The sequence below is a fragment of the Dermacentor andersoni genome, chromosome 4 (assembly GCF_023375885.2).
Source record: "Dermacentor andersoni chromosome 4, qqDerAnde1_hic_scaffold, whole genome shotgun sequence".
NCBI classification, from domain to species: Eukaryota; Metazoa; Arthropoda; class Arachnida; order Ixodida; family Ixodidae; genus Dermacentor; species Dermacentor andersoni.
In genome coordinates, this window is record NC_092817.1 from 12,494,175 (window position 1) to 12,506,794 (window position 12,620).

General features: G+C 44.7%; 1 protein-coding gene across 2 annotated transcripts in view; it reads left to right on the forward strand.

The window, feature by feature from the left end:
* LOC126535967 (uncharacterized) overlaps positions 1-12,620 on the forward strand; it is a 58,218-nt gene that overhangs the window by 29,490 nt on the left and 16,108 nt on the right. For both annotated transcript variants that reach the window (XM_055073393.2, XM_050182847.3), the window contains one exon: positions 10,366-10,560. In XM_055073393.2, coding sequence (XP_054929368.2) covers positions 10,366-10,560 — 195 coding nt within the window. The remainder of the gene's footprint in view (positions 1-10,365; positions 10,561-12,620) is intronic.

Genomic DNA, 12,620 nt, shown 5'->3' on the forward strand with positions numbered 1-12,620 from the left:
GAGAAGCCATCGCGGCTCTGGACCTCCTCCGCAGGTACGTTGCACCTCACAGCAACGCTGACAGCAATGCGGCCTTCCAGGCTATTGAGAAACGTGTGGCGATTTCTAGCGAGCGAAAGAAACGGCAAGCCACCATTCTAGACTTTTTTAAGTCCTAAGCACACTCTGTGGAAATAAATTGTCTATAGTTGAAGCTGCCCTTTTTTTCATTCATTTTCGGAGCTTTCCTCACTGTTGCGTTTTCCCGGCTGTTACGTTTTTTTCCCCGGTCCAGTGAAAAACGTATGAACGGGGTTCCACTGTATTGTTATGGAAGGATCAAAGAGGAGAGAGAGAGAAAGAAGATCAGAGACGTTGGCTGCTGCGTGTTGTTGGTGGACAGCCATCTTAACTACTCTGACTCATCCTGTATATATATTGTAAATATAGTAACAAGCTTGAGGACAGCTTAATGAACTTGATGGTGCAGAAGAAAAAGCAAGCAAAGGTCACAGATTTGTTTCTTCCGGAATAAAGTGCTCTGGTCGTCGCGCTGTGTTCTTGTTTTTTTTTCACGCGCCTTGGAGGCACAGGTCAGTAAGTTCCCGTTAGTCACGGCATCGGGAAACTGCCTTGAGATGTGTGGAGTTGTTAGAAAAGCTTTTGACATGCATATTTTATATTTCGAATTATCGATATCTCGAACTATTTCACGATCCCCTTCGAGTTCGATATATCCGGGATCGACTGTATACACGCAGCACGAGTTGGTGCAAACGCAGCACAATACGCCACTGCTGTACAAAGTTCCATAGAACCGGTGGTTACAGTTTGTTGACTCTTCATTCACGTTGCTGTTAATGGTTTGCAGTGGCATTATATCTGTGGAGATTCGCACTTTTTCGACCAAAATGGCATTAAAAAAAACAACAAAATAACATTGTGGCTCTTCACGCACGTGGCCGATGCTGCAGCCACAACACTAAGATCATAGCAAAATGCCGGCATGCCTTTGTATTTTCTGCCTCAAGCCAACTAGAATGCTTCACTATTGTGCGCATAATTAACTCGTTTCTCGCTGATAGTAAATTATTTCAGAAATTGTAGAAAAAATGGCGGTAGATGCGGTCGTAGCTTCGGAATGGCAGGTGATTAGAACCGGCCGGGCACCGTTGGGCTACACCCCCTCATTTATCTCTTTAGTAAACTTGCAGTTAGATGCGGAAAAGTGCTGGGAAAAAGAATGAAGTACTGAAAATCTTATTTTTGAACCAAAGAGGTGTCTTCATAAACTTCATCCTCAGTCGAATCATAACTGCTGACGCCTGCTACAGTGTTGCTAATTTCCGCATGCTTTCAAGGGTGATTCCACATATGTATAACTAACGACTGATACAACAACCACTTTTCACGGGACTATCGAGTTCGTTACAAATGAGTTCGAATGTAGTAGATAAAGTTAGATTATAGCACATTCAGAATATGTGTCAGGCTGACCTCTCTTCCGGAATAGTAGAAGATCGAAAAGAATGTAGAAACAGAAGATGGGTGGTGCTGCCATCTCCAGCTTCGTGCACCATCTTTTCATGACATCATGGATTTTGATTTCCTTTTTGGGGCTAGCACTTGTTAATGAATGAGGATCACAGAGCATTATAGAGTATGCAAAGGGTCTTCAGGAGCTTTTTCTATTCACCCTGGTTAAATATGTAAAAGTACAGCGAAATCTTTGTCATCACGGACAGCATGGATTGCATCCAAACCATAAAAAAAAAAAAAGGGATGTTTGTCCTTCATTTTCTTTACAAAACGTGGATACACACGACGGATGTGGTTGTGGACAAATCAGTCACATGACACAACATACATTGGATCACTTTGCGGCTAGAATTCACATGACGGGAAACGGACAACATAGCGGACAATCAACCCTACTTTTGATCACCAAAGAATGAGCACTGGTGTAAATGCATGGAACACTGTCCTCTTTCACTTGTGGCCATCCAGTTAACAGCACGAGCGATGCATTTTCGTTGCGCGCTTCTCAATTCAATAAGTGGCTTTAAGGGGAGACCTGTTTTTCTTTAATTCTTGGTTGATTTCGATTAAAGGGCCCCTGAAATGGTTCGGACAAATTTTGTAGACACGTAGGGTACAGCTTAAGTAGAACATTCGCACCACAATTTAAGTGAAGCGTTACGTATTAATGGAGCTACAAGCGATTACAAGTTACCCTCCTCCCTAGCCATGCTTTTCCTCCTCAACTCGTTCGCCGAGCGATCGGGGCTTAGCTCCGCCTTCACTGGTTCTGCGTCACGATGCGACCTCACATCGTCCACTTCCGGTCGTTTTGGAGCCCGCCCACGTGAAGCCTCTCCACTAGCCGCTTGGCCGTCGACCCCAAGCGAGAGCTATCGACGCAGCGTGCGTTGCGAGCATTCTGTCGCAGCGCCGAACATGTCTGGTATTCCAGTAACGTTTCGACGGAACGGTGGAGGCGTAAACTCAAGCTGATGAAGGAAGTTTTGCGTAGACGTACATGAGCTGCCTGACCGGTCTCCACGGTCCAGCCACCCGTTGGCGCAAAGCTTAACCAGCCAAAGAAAGAGCTAATATTGCTCCAGCCAAGCGTAGAACATTTTTAACATTAACAAAAACAACGTGTTAATGATACACTCCTGCGAAAAATTTACACCAGCAGCAAAGAAGAATACATTTTGTTACTGCTGCTGTGTCTGGTTGAGCTCTATGCCACCAGGTGGCTGCACCATGCAGACCATTCACATTTGCGCTTCTATTCATTCCATGTAACGACACGCAAGGGGACACGGCCAGGCCCTGTCCCCTTGCGCTTGTGTTTACCCTAATACCGGACTCGTGAAACGCTATTGCGTTAGTAATCTTCCGGTGTAAAGCGACGGCCGCGATCGCACAAATCCTGGCGCCGATCGGATAGCGGCAGTCCGATGCGCTGCAGCCAGTCCGCTCGTCTACTGGCTTGCAGAGGGACACGATGTCGCAGCTTGACATATTGCCAGTCGCTACGTTTGCGGTCCACAACGCAACAAAGTCGAATCATAGCGCTCGCGAAAAGACAGACTGACACTGACGACGGAGTTCTCGTCAAAGACGGAGCATGTTGTAACACAAGCAGACGACACTTGCTGTGTGCCGGAAGTGCTTAAGTGTGCTGAAAAATTGTTCTTGTGCGTTCCCTTTATGTGACTTTCTTTTTATAAAAACAAATGAACTAACATTCCAACTATTACGAACATCATTTGTTTACCATAAAGTTGGAAAAATTATCAATCACGCGCCCTGGTCAGCCAATCGGATAGCTCGCCCCACTGATGTCATATTGGTGATTTGCGTCATGTGGGTAAGGGCGGCTTAAAATTCCGCCGCGCAGTGTGCTGCGATTGGCAGCGATGTGCATTTTCAAAACCTTATATTAAATTACACGCTTTACGCAGAGCACTCAGATGCGTCAATTAATGATCAGAAAGGCCTACTCTAACGACTCAGTACGTTTGTAGAAACTCGTCAAAATTGTTTCAGGGTCCCTTTAAACTTGCTAAGTTTATGTATTTCAAGTTTTAAATATACACCAAGTTTTCTCGCAGAATAAATAAATTTACAGAAATTGAAGAAATCCAGCTTTATTGCATAATTTGCTTGGAGGTGAGCTATTTACGAAACTATATCAGGCATAATAATAATTGACAAACAAAATGATGTGAAACTAACAAATATTGCAAATTAGCAAGAATGGTGTTCTAACCCAATTCTATATCAAATGGGAACATCTAACTGCTAAAAATAAACACTTTTTAAGAATTTTCTAATAAATGCAACAGCATTGTTTCGTAAATTTGCACTCTACTCTGCACAGCTTTGCCTTTCTGATAAAAAAAAGGGGGAATTGCAGTGATAGCACAAGCAAAAGCAGACATAGTGCGCCAGAAATATGGCATCATCATCAAAATTGTGGTTTTAAGAAAACAACAAAAAAGATTTCGCAACTATATTCAAAGAAAGTTTAAAAAAAAAAAAACTGCACCAAAAGTCATCAGTAAGCACCAGCTATTGTTCATGGCCGTTTGGTCGTTGCCGGTTGACAAAATAGCATGCACTGCGAGTATGTTTAGTTCCAAATGGTTACACGTTTTCGGGCCCTAAATATTCTCGCAGTGAGCTCCATCCCTACGCAACTTCACTGTGGATCTCGTAAACCACAGTCAGTTTTCTTGAGAGACCGTAATCCTGATTGCTCCGCACTAGCTTCGCAGAATCGCTGCAAGTATAGCACGAGAGAGCGCCGAAATGATTGTTCACTGCTGCAAGTTCGACAACAACGTATGAAGCAGCGTGCTCTGCGGCCAAAGCTGTTGCACTATCAGCGGTCGGGCTCTGTGGCCGGTGTAGATACAATCTCGTCGAACGTAGCTTGCTGATATGCTGTTATCTTATCCACTTCCTCTTCAGTTATGACAGCCCTGTCAATTCTTACATGAGTAGAACAGGCGTGTGGAGATGCATGATCCGGCAGAGCAGTTGAGGCATCGACGTTCGGCGGCGGTACTTCAGCAGCGAGCTGCAGGATACCCTGTGCCGACTGTGACGGAATTGCTTTTGGAAGCTTTATTTATTTATTTATTTCCAATACTGTGAGTCCTGCCGGGCTGTTACAGGGTGGGAATACAGAGCACAAAGTTCACGCAAAGAACGCAGTCAAGTCTTCTTCAAAAGAGTCAACCCTGTTATTGCTCGGAAACACACAAGAATTCAAGTTATTCCACTCAACAATTGTCTTGACAATGAAAGAGTGCTTAAAGACATCAACTCTTGGCACATAAGGCATTATAGCGTAATTGTGGTTAGTTTGTGGTGAAACTCTTCCAGGAGGCTTCAAATACAAACTGGAATTAAGGTTCAGCTTATTGTGATAGAGTTGATATAAAAACTTAAGGCGCGCGATTTTCCTGTGCACAGCCAACGTAGTGAGACCAGCTCTGGCGAGCATGGAGGTTACCGAGTGCGTTTTGTCGTAATCAGAAAAAATAAACCTAACTGCCATTCGCTGAATGCGCTCTAATTTATCTGTTATGTTTTGTGGATGAGGGTCCCAAATTATACAAGCATGCTCTAAATTTGGTCTAACAATGGTAGTGTATGCCTTAAGTTTAGTATCTGGTGCAGCATCTCTCAATTTACGCCTTAACAAACCAAGCTTGCGCTGGGCTGATCCACATATGTTTTCGACGTGTTCATTCCAGTTGAGGTTACTAGTGATTGTTACGCCAAGATATTTCAGCTTTGTGGAACGCTTAACTACATTATTATTTACAGCGTACGAAAACATCAACGGAGTTTTCTTAGTCGTAACTGTCATGCAAACAGATCTATCAAAATTGATTTGCATATGCCATTTTTCACACCAGTTATAAATTCGACGTAAAGCATCATTTAGTCGTTCTTGATCAGAAACACTTTTAACGTGGCAAAACAAGAGGCAGTCATCGGCAAACAACCGCACTGCAATCATAGGATGTACATCAGTTGCGATATCATTAATATACAGTAAGAACAAAATTGGACCCAAGACCGAACCCTGAGGTACACCTGATGATACAGGAAGGAAAGAGGAGCACTCGCCATCTATTTCAACAAACTGTTGTCTGTTGTGTAAGTAAGCCTGAATCCACTTAATAATTTTGGAATTTACATTATACCCATAAAGCTTTTCAATTAGCTTGCTATGGCTAACCCTATCAAATGCCTTTGATAAATCCAGAGCGATGACATCAACTTGTTCGCGACAATTAAGGGCTTCTGCAAAACTGTGTATTGTTTCAAATAATTGCGTGACAGTTGACAGACGCCTTCGAAAACCATGTTGTTTGTTGTAAAAAATGTTATTGTTTTCAATATATTCTACTAACTGTTTACTAATTATATGTGCGTAAGATTTTGCAAGCCGTACAAGTTATGGAAATCGGACGGTAGTTCCTAATGTCTAGCCTGTCTCCAGCCTTATAAACAGGCACAATCCTCGCTAATAACCATTCACTTGGTAATTCACCATTTATTAATGACAGAGAAAAGATTTTAACCAAGAAGCATGCAATCCATTCACAATATCGCTTTAAATACTCATTCGGTATTTTGTCAGGACCAGGAGACTTTTTTACGTCCAATTTTAGCAACATGTCGACTACACCTTCTTTAGAGATAAAAATGCTATCATTAGTATGGTCCTCGCATTCTAAATCTATTGCAGCACTCTCATCTCTTCGGCTGAATACAGAACCGAAAAAAGTGTTGAATTCTTGGGCAATAATTTGCGGATTGTTGCACATGGTATCATTTACAACTATTCCATTGATTGAAGGCTTTGATCGGGCAACGTATCGCCAAAATTTCTGAGGTGATGTTTTAAGGTAATTAGTCAGTGTTGTAGCAAAAAAAGACGTTTTAGACGCTCTTAATTTCTGACGAACTTGAGTGCTAAGGGCCGATATTCTCTCGGGATTTTTTGGTTTTCGTTGCCGCGCACGACGTAACTGACGTTTTAAATGTATTAACTCATGAGAAACCCATGGATTGCTTTTATGTAAACGCTTAGCTCTTTTTGGGACAAAGAGAGATAATGAACAGGTCACCACTTCTGTAAAATACCTCCATAATTTATCTACATCATTTTCTTCCGGCATACGGTCTAAGGCCAATTCTAAATAATCTAAGACGGCCGTATCATCGGCTCGGTTAAAATTATAGACATGAGCTATCCGGTTCTTATTTAAACATTTCATATTTTTTAGAGTGGCTACAACCATCTTTTGGTCCGAGATTCCTTCCACCTCTTCAACATTATACGCAAATATACTCTTTGATAAGGATAAGAGGTCTAAAATGGCGCTGGAATTTCCTTGAATTCGCGTAAGTTTCTCGACCACTTGAACCAAGCCATGTTTCACCATGATTTCCAGCATAAGTTCCGCATGTGGCCTCTCAAGTGTCCCAGAGATTCTTGCACCCCAATTTACTCCCGATAAGTTGAAATCACCCATCAAAATAACTTTACTTCTATCTGCAGTTATTATTGTTAAATGCTGATCAATTTCTCAAAGAACTCAATAAGGCTTCCCGGGGGTCTATAAATTACTCCGATCACCAACGCAAAATGGTGAAAAAACAACTTACACGATAGGCTTTCATGCGCATAAATTGACGGCAGAAGTTCATATCTAAGTGATTTTTTAACTAACAGTGCAACGCCTCCGCCTCTCGACGCCCTATCTGTACGCAGCACATTATATGCGTCGGGAAAAACTTCATCGTCCGCGATACCCTCATGCAGCCATGTTTCAGTTATTGCTAATATATGTGGATCATGTAATAGCGACACGCATTCAAGTTCGTCAACCTTTTTCACAAAGCTGCGAGCATTTACGTTTATCAGCCTGAGTTCATGCTCCTTTCTTTGTCAGTCTTAGCCACGGGGGCCAGCTTCGGCGTTACTGCGCATCCTCACCCTACAGTTAGACTGGGCGTGCCATGTATAGGGGATGTCGTTAATGAAAAGCTTGTCATGAACAAGCCTTACCTTAGATCCTTCATTTTTATCAGTTTTAGCCGACTGCCAGAGCAACTTTCTTTTTTGAAGCGTTTCGTACGAGTAATCATCAGCGATACTTATCCCCGTGCCTTTCAATTTCTTACAGTTTTTGAAGATAGTAGCTGTTTTTTCATTGTAGTCGTACAAGCGTAAAATAACGGGTCGATCACGGTCATCCTTTCTTTTACCAAGTCTGTGAATTCTTTCGACAGACGTCGGTCGGTTTGACACCAAGCCGTGTGAAAAATATGTCCCTGATGACCTTATCTTCTAAGTCTTCTCACGTCTCATTAACACTTTCCTTTACACCAAACACAATCAGATTGTTACGCCGGGCTCTGTCTTCAATATCTCGTATTATTTTTGTTGACGCTGAACAGTGCTTTCGAGATTTTTAACAGTAGCCTCGATATTTGCCAACTTCACACCTTGCTCGGCAAATAAATCAAGCTTCCCTACAATATGCGTCAGCCGTGCTTCTAGTAGCGATTGTTCTTCCAAGATTTTTTCAAGCATTTCTTCAATAGGAGGACCCAGGTTGCTTTCTATGTCCCCGGCCAAAAGGAGTTCCAGGTGTGACCATAGCGCATGCAAAACATCACGGCACTTCACTGGGAGCGGCAGCACAACAAGGCACAAACAGTTCGATCGTAACTGCGAAACATAGGAGTAGTAACGAACCTGTAAGGCAATCCAAACGTGTCTAAACGACATTGTCGTTGTGGTGCCGTCGCTCCCACTGAAGGCGGTCAGGTACGGGTTGTGCCTTATATGCTCGATGCCGGTCGATGACGTGCTCCCGCCTGGAAGGTTCCATTGGCTCATCCCGAGAATGTCACCATCGCCTGCTTGAAGCCATGATGAATCGGGCTGAAGTGGACTGTCGTTGCTGGTTGATACGACACTGGCGATTAGCGGCAGCAATCCCAGGCAATCCAAACGTGTCTAAACGACATTATTGTCGTTGTGGTGCCGCTGCTCCCACGTTTCAGTTTCTTGCACGTTTCCGCCCGTAACAATTCGCGGAATAAAAGATTGTCGGACCTCCTGCATATCCAGCATCGCGTTGGCGAGACTAAGACAAAACGGTGGCTGTTGTCATCGTTTGAGCGCTCGTGGTCCTTTAAGCCAATCACTGCTCACTATCTTGATCATGTGCTCAAAGAGGCTGATAGTAGCATGCACGGCGCATTTTCTTGCTGTTGTTTTTTCGTGACCGCAGTACAGGCAATATTGCTGACCGACGAATAAAAAAATCCAGAAACATGAGCTTTCGAATTATACCAAATTGGCACTGGCAGAGCGTGTAGTTATCAGTTATGCACGACGAAAATCGGGCAAGATTTATCACCAATTTAAAGGGCAACGCTTCTGGACTCGCATCTTTAGGTCACAATAACGGAAGAAATATGCGATATTTCGTAACCAAATTTCCAAGATAGGTGCGTAAATGCGTAAGGAACGTGGAAATTAAACATTTTAGATTGAAATTTTGGGCCGATTTTTGGTCCCAATGACCTGGGTCTCTCCTTAACCCTTTGAAGGTTTTCGCCGTACATGTACGGCGGCGGTTTTCTGTCCCGCAAGGTCTTTGCCGTACGGGTACGGTTCCGACCCTCCGTTTGAAATTTCGCGCCATAATGACGATGAGCGCTCATCGGGAGGTGCTGCCACCTCTTAGCACTTACCAGATGCGTTTGAAATTGGTGCTGCCTTCTTGGGGAGATAAACAGAGCTGATTGCTAGCTTCAGCGCGTCGCTCAGACTGCGGCAACGCCCCTTTGGCGGTTTCGGTTTCGCCGCGTGATCGCAACGAAGGCGCGCGAAACGTCATTTTTTTCTTTGTCAGCACTCTCTTGCAGGGCGGTGGAAGTTGATTTCTATCTTGATTGGCGCTGCTCTTAGCTTGCTTATCAGTGCCGTTTGCGAGGTATTCTCGCTCTCAGTGGCCACGCGCTTTCGCGGTTTCGGTTCCGCCACGTGATTGCAACGGAGGCGCGCGAAACGTGGTTTTTGTCTTTGTCGGCACGCTCTCGCAGGGGCGGCGGAAATCGATTTCTATCTTGATTGGCACTGCTCTTAGCTTGTTTATCACCACTTGCTTATCAGCGCCGTTCGTGAGGTATTCTCGCTCTCCAAGGCAACGCGCTTACACGAGAGGGTGCCTCAGACCTCTGCCCAAGGCAGCCGCACGCAGACATGGCATGTGTGCGCCAACACAACTCCTCGCTTCAAGAGAACAGACACACATTTCAGGTGCGCAGATTGCGATAAGGCGCTGTGCATAGACCCGTGTTTCAAGGAGTACCACGCTCGCAAATACTATTGAACATTTTGCAGTTCTGAGCGATGCGGACACCAAAATACTGTTCCTAATTATTTTTTACTATTTATTCCCGACTAAATACATTTTGTACATTCAAAATCGGCAATAAAGTAATTTGACCACCTGGGAAAGTTTCTTTCAAAATAATTCGACCCTCAAAGGGTTAAACTGAAGACGCCCATTGCCAAACTAAGGTATAATGCCATCATTATTTTCATACTTATAAACGAAAATCTTCACGCGGATTTGACTTGGCAGAATCACTTCATGCGGGCCATGTGAGCGCCGTGGCAACTGGTGACGTATGATCCAATGATATGTATGTTCATGCCGTGGTTTGGTCTGTCCTCTGAATCTGGCTTAATCAGCAGACCAAGGTTTGAGAGACCAGCTTACAGCTCAATTTAGTGTTCTTCTCCAACGTTGCTGCCATTGTACGCAGGATGAAGTATGCGCTTGGGGGCAGCGGCCGCTGTCCCTGCGTCAAATTGATGCCCTGGCGAAGGACGTGGTGTACCTTGGAGAGCTCGCACGTGCTTGCCTCGAGCAGATGCTGCAGAAATTCCACCTGGGTGTGCGGTTTTTTCTTGGCCTAGATCGAGACTGCAATGAAGAGGAGCTGCGATGCTTGCCACAGGTACGTTAACGGCCCAGCATGTTCGAATCCCTAGCTAATTCACACGAGTGCAATTAGCAGTAATACATGGGGAAAGGCACCTCAGCCTTCCCCATTTATCCGTGACTATTGTCTGGGTTGACCAGGCATTGGGAATGGTGAAGGACAATATGCAGGAATGGCAGTCAGTGCAATGGACCTTGCTCTGCCATTTATTTTAAGAAGACAAAAACAACGCATGCGACACCCTCTCATGAACAGTACTTTGTTTTCCTTTTTACAGGTGCCATAAAGTGAATTGCAGTTAAAACTCGATATAACGAAGTCAGTAAAATTGGCAATTGTGTTTGTTAGATTAAAATTTCGTTATGTTGAAATTTCACCTGTTATGCAAATAACTACAGTCACCAATGGATCTTTCTTATGCAGAAGGGGCCACAAAATTTTTCTAATTATCAGGTAATCGAAAAAAGTAAACTTGAACGGGGGGAAAAAATTCATATTGTTGAACTTGGGAGTCGGCGACGAAAGATACGGCTTTGTTCTGAGAAGATATCTTCACATTGGTGGTACGAAGTGAGGCCAGCCAGGTTGGTGCACGTCTCCTTTTCTAGTGTGGCCATGCCTGGATATGGCTGCCAGCATAGTTGACTGCATACTCCGCCAGTGCGCCCTGTTTTAGAGGGCATCTGCCATGCGTGCATAGACTGGGCATGCCAAGATGGTGTTGCATCATGCACACTGTTTTCCCGCGCTTTTAGTACAGTAGGTTGCATAATCTTGAGTTACCCGCCGTGGTTGCTCAGTGGCTATGGTGTTGGGCTGCTGAGCACGAGGTCGTGGGATCGAATCCCGGCCACGGCGGCCACATTTCGATGGAGGCGAAATGCGAAAACGGCCGTGTACTTAGATTTAGGTGCACGTTAAAGAACCCCAGGGGGTCAAAATTTCCGGAGTCCTCCACTACGGCGTGCCTCATAATCAGAAAGTGGTTTTGGCACGTAAAGCCCCATAATTTAAATTAATCTTGGAGTTTCGGAGACACGTTGAAATGCGACACAGACGAAGCATTCGCTCCCCACTACCGGTGATTTTCATGATAGCGTTGTCCCATTGTGGGCGACACTAGTTGCCGCGAGGGCGGAGGGCGTGAAAGCGTGGCTGGCGTTGCTTCGTGCTGCCAGTGTGAAGATCTTGTCAACACAGCATGGAGCAGTGTCGCATTTTCTCATGTATAGCCCACACCCTCAATTAGAGCCCAGAAAGAAAATAAAGATATCCAAGTGTGTAATCCACTGGAAGAACTGCATACAACAACGCTCAAATCTTTGCAATAACAGTGTCCATTTGCAGATTCATGACTCATCCATGTCGTATCTTCGGCCATTGGCTCTGTTTCCGCATTCTTCGGCGATGCTGATCAAGCTGGGTTCACATGGGAGACATTCTCGCGAACGAATCAGTCAAGCGATATATGATGTGAATCGAATCACTTCAACTTCGCAGCTAGAATTCACACAACAGAGGATGAGAGAGCAGATAGAGCAGCCCTCGCATGGGCAATAATAAGGGAGCAAACGCAACTCAGCTGAAAACTTAAATGGTGATTGGCTCGCCAAGTATCGCGAAGCACTTCGCTTGGACTGAGGGAGTGCTGCTGGAATGGTGACGTATGAGTTTGCCGGCGCCGCATGCTCAATTTGCTAATAAATGCAAAATGGCAACCAGTAAAGAGGAGGAGAATCGGCAACCATGAAGGTGGGGAGAAGGGAGCCTCAACACTCAGGGGTGGCAAGAGCGTGGGGTTCCCCAGGCGATGGCAAAACTTTAATAGTGGAGAACCTTGCCTTAAGGCGTGGCTTCATGGCAGTGCGGCATGCGCCGCCGTGAATCCGCACTTCAAGGCAAAATTTGCATATACTAACTCACAACCCAAGGAGGTGGAGAGGTAATTTATTATAAAGTCGGAGAGGTCGGCCTGAGCTAGCATGCTCTGGCCTGCTACTCTGCATAGTCGGAACCTGACTTTACTGTTACAGTGGAATCTCGATGATACGAATCTCACGGAGTCACGAGAAATA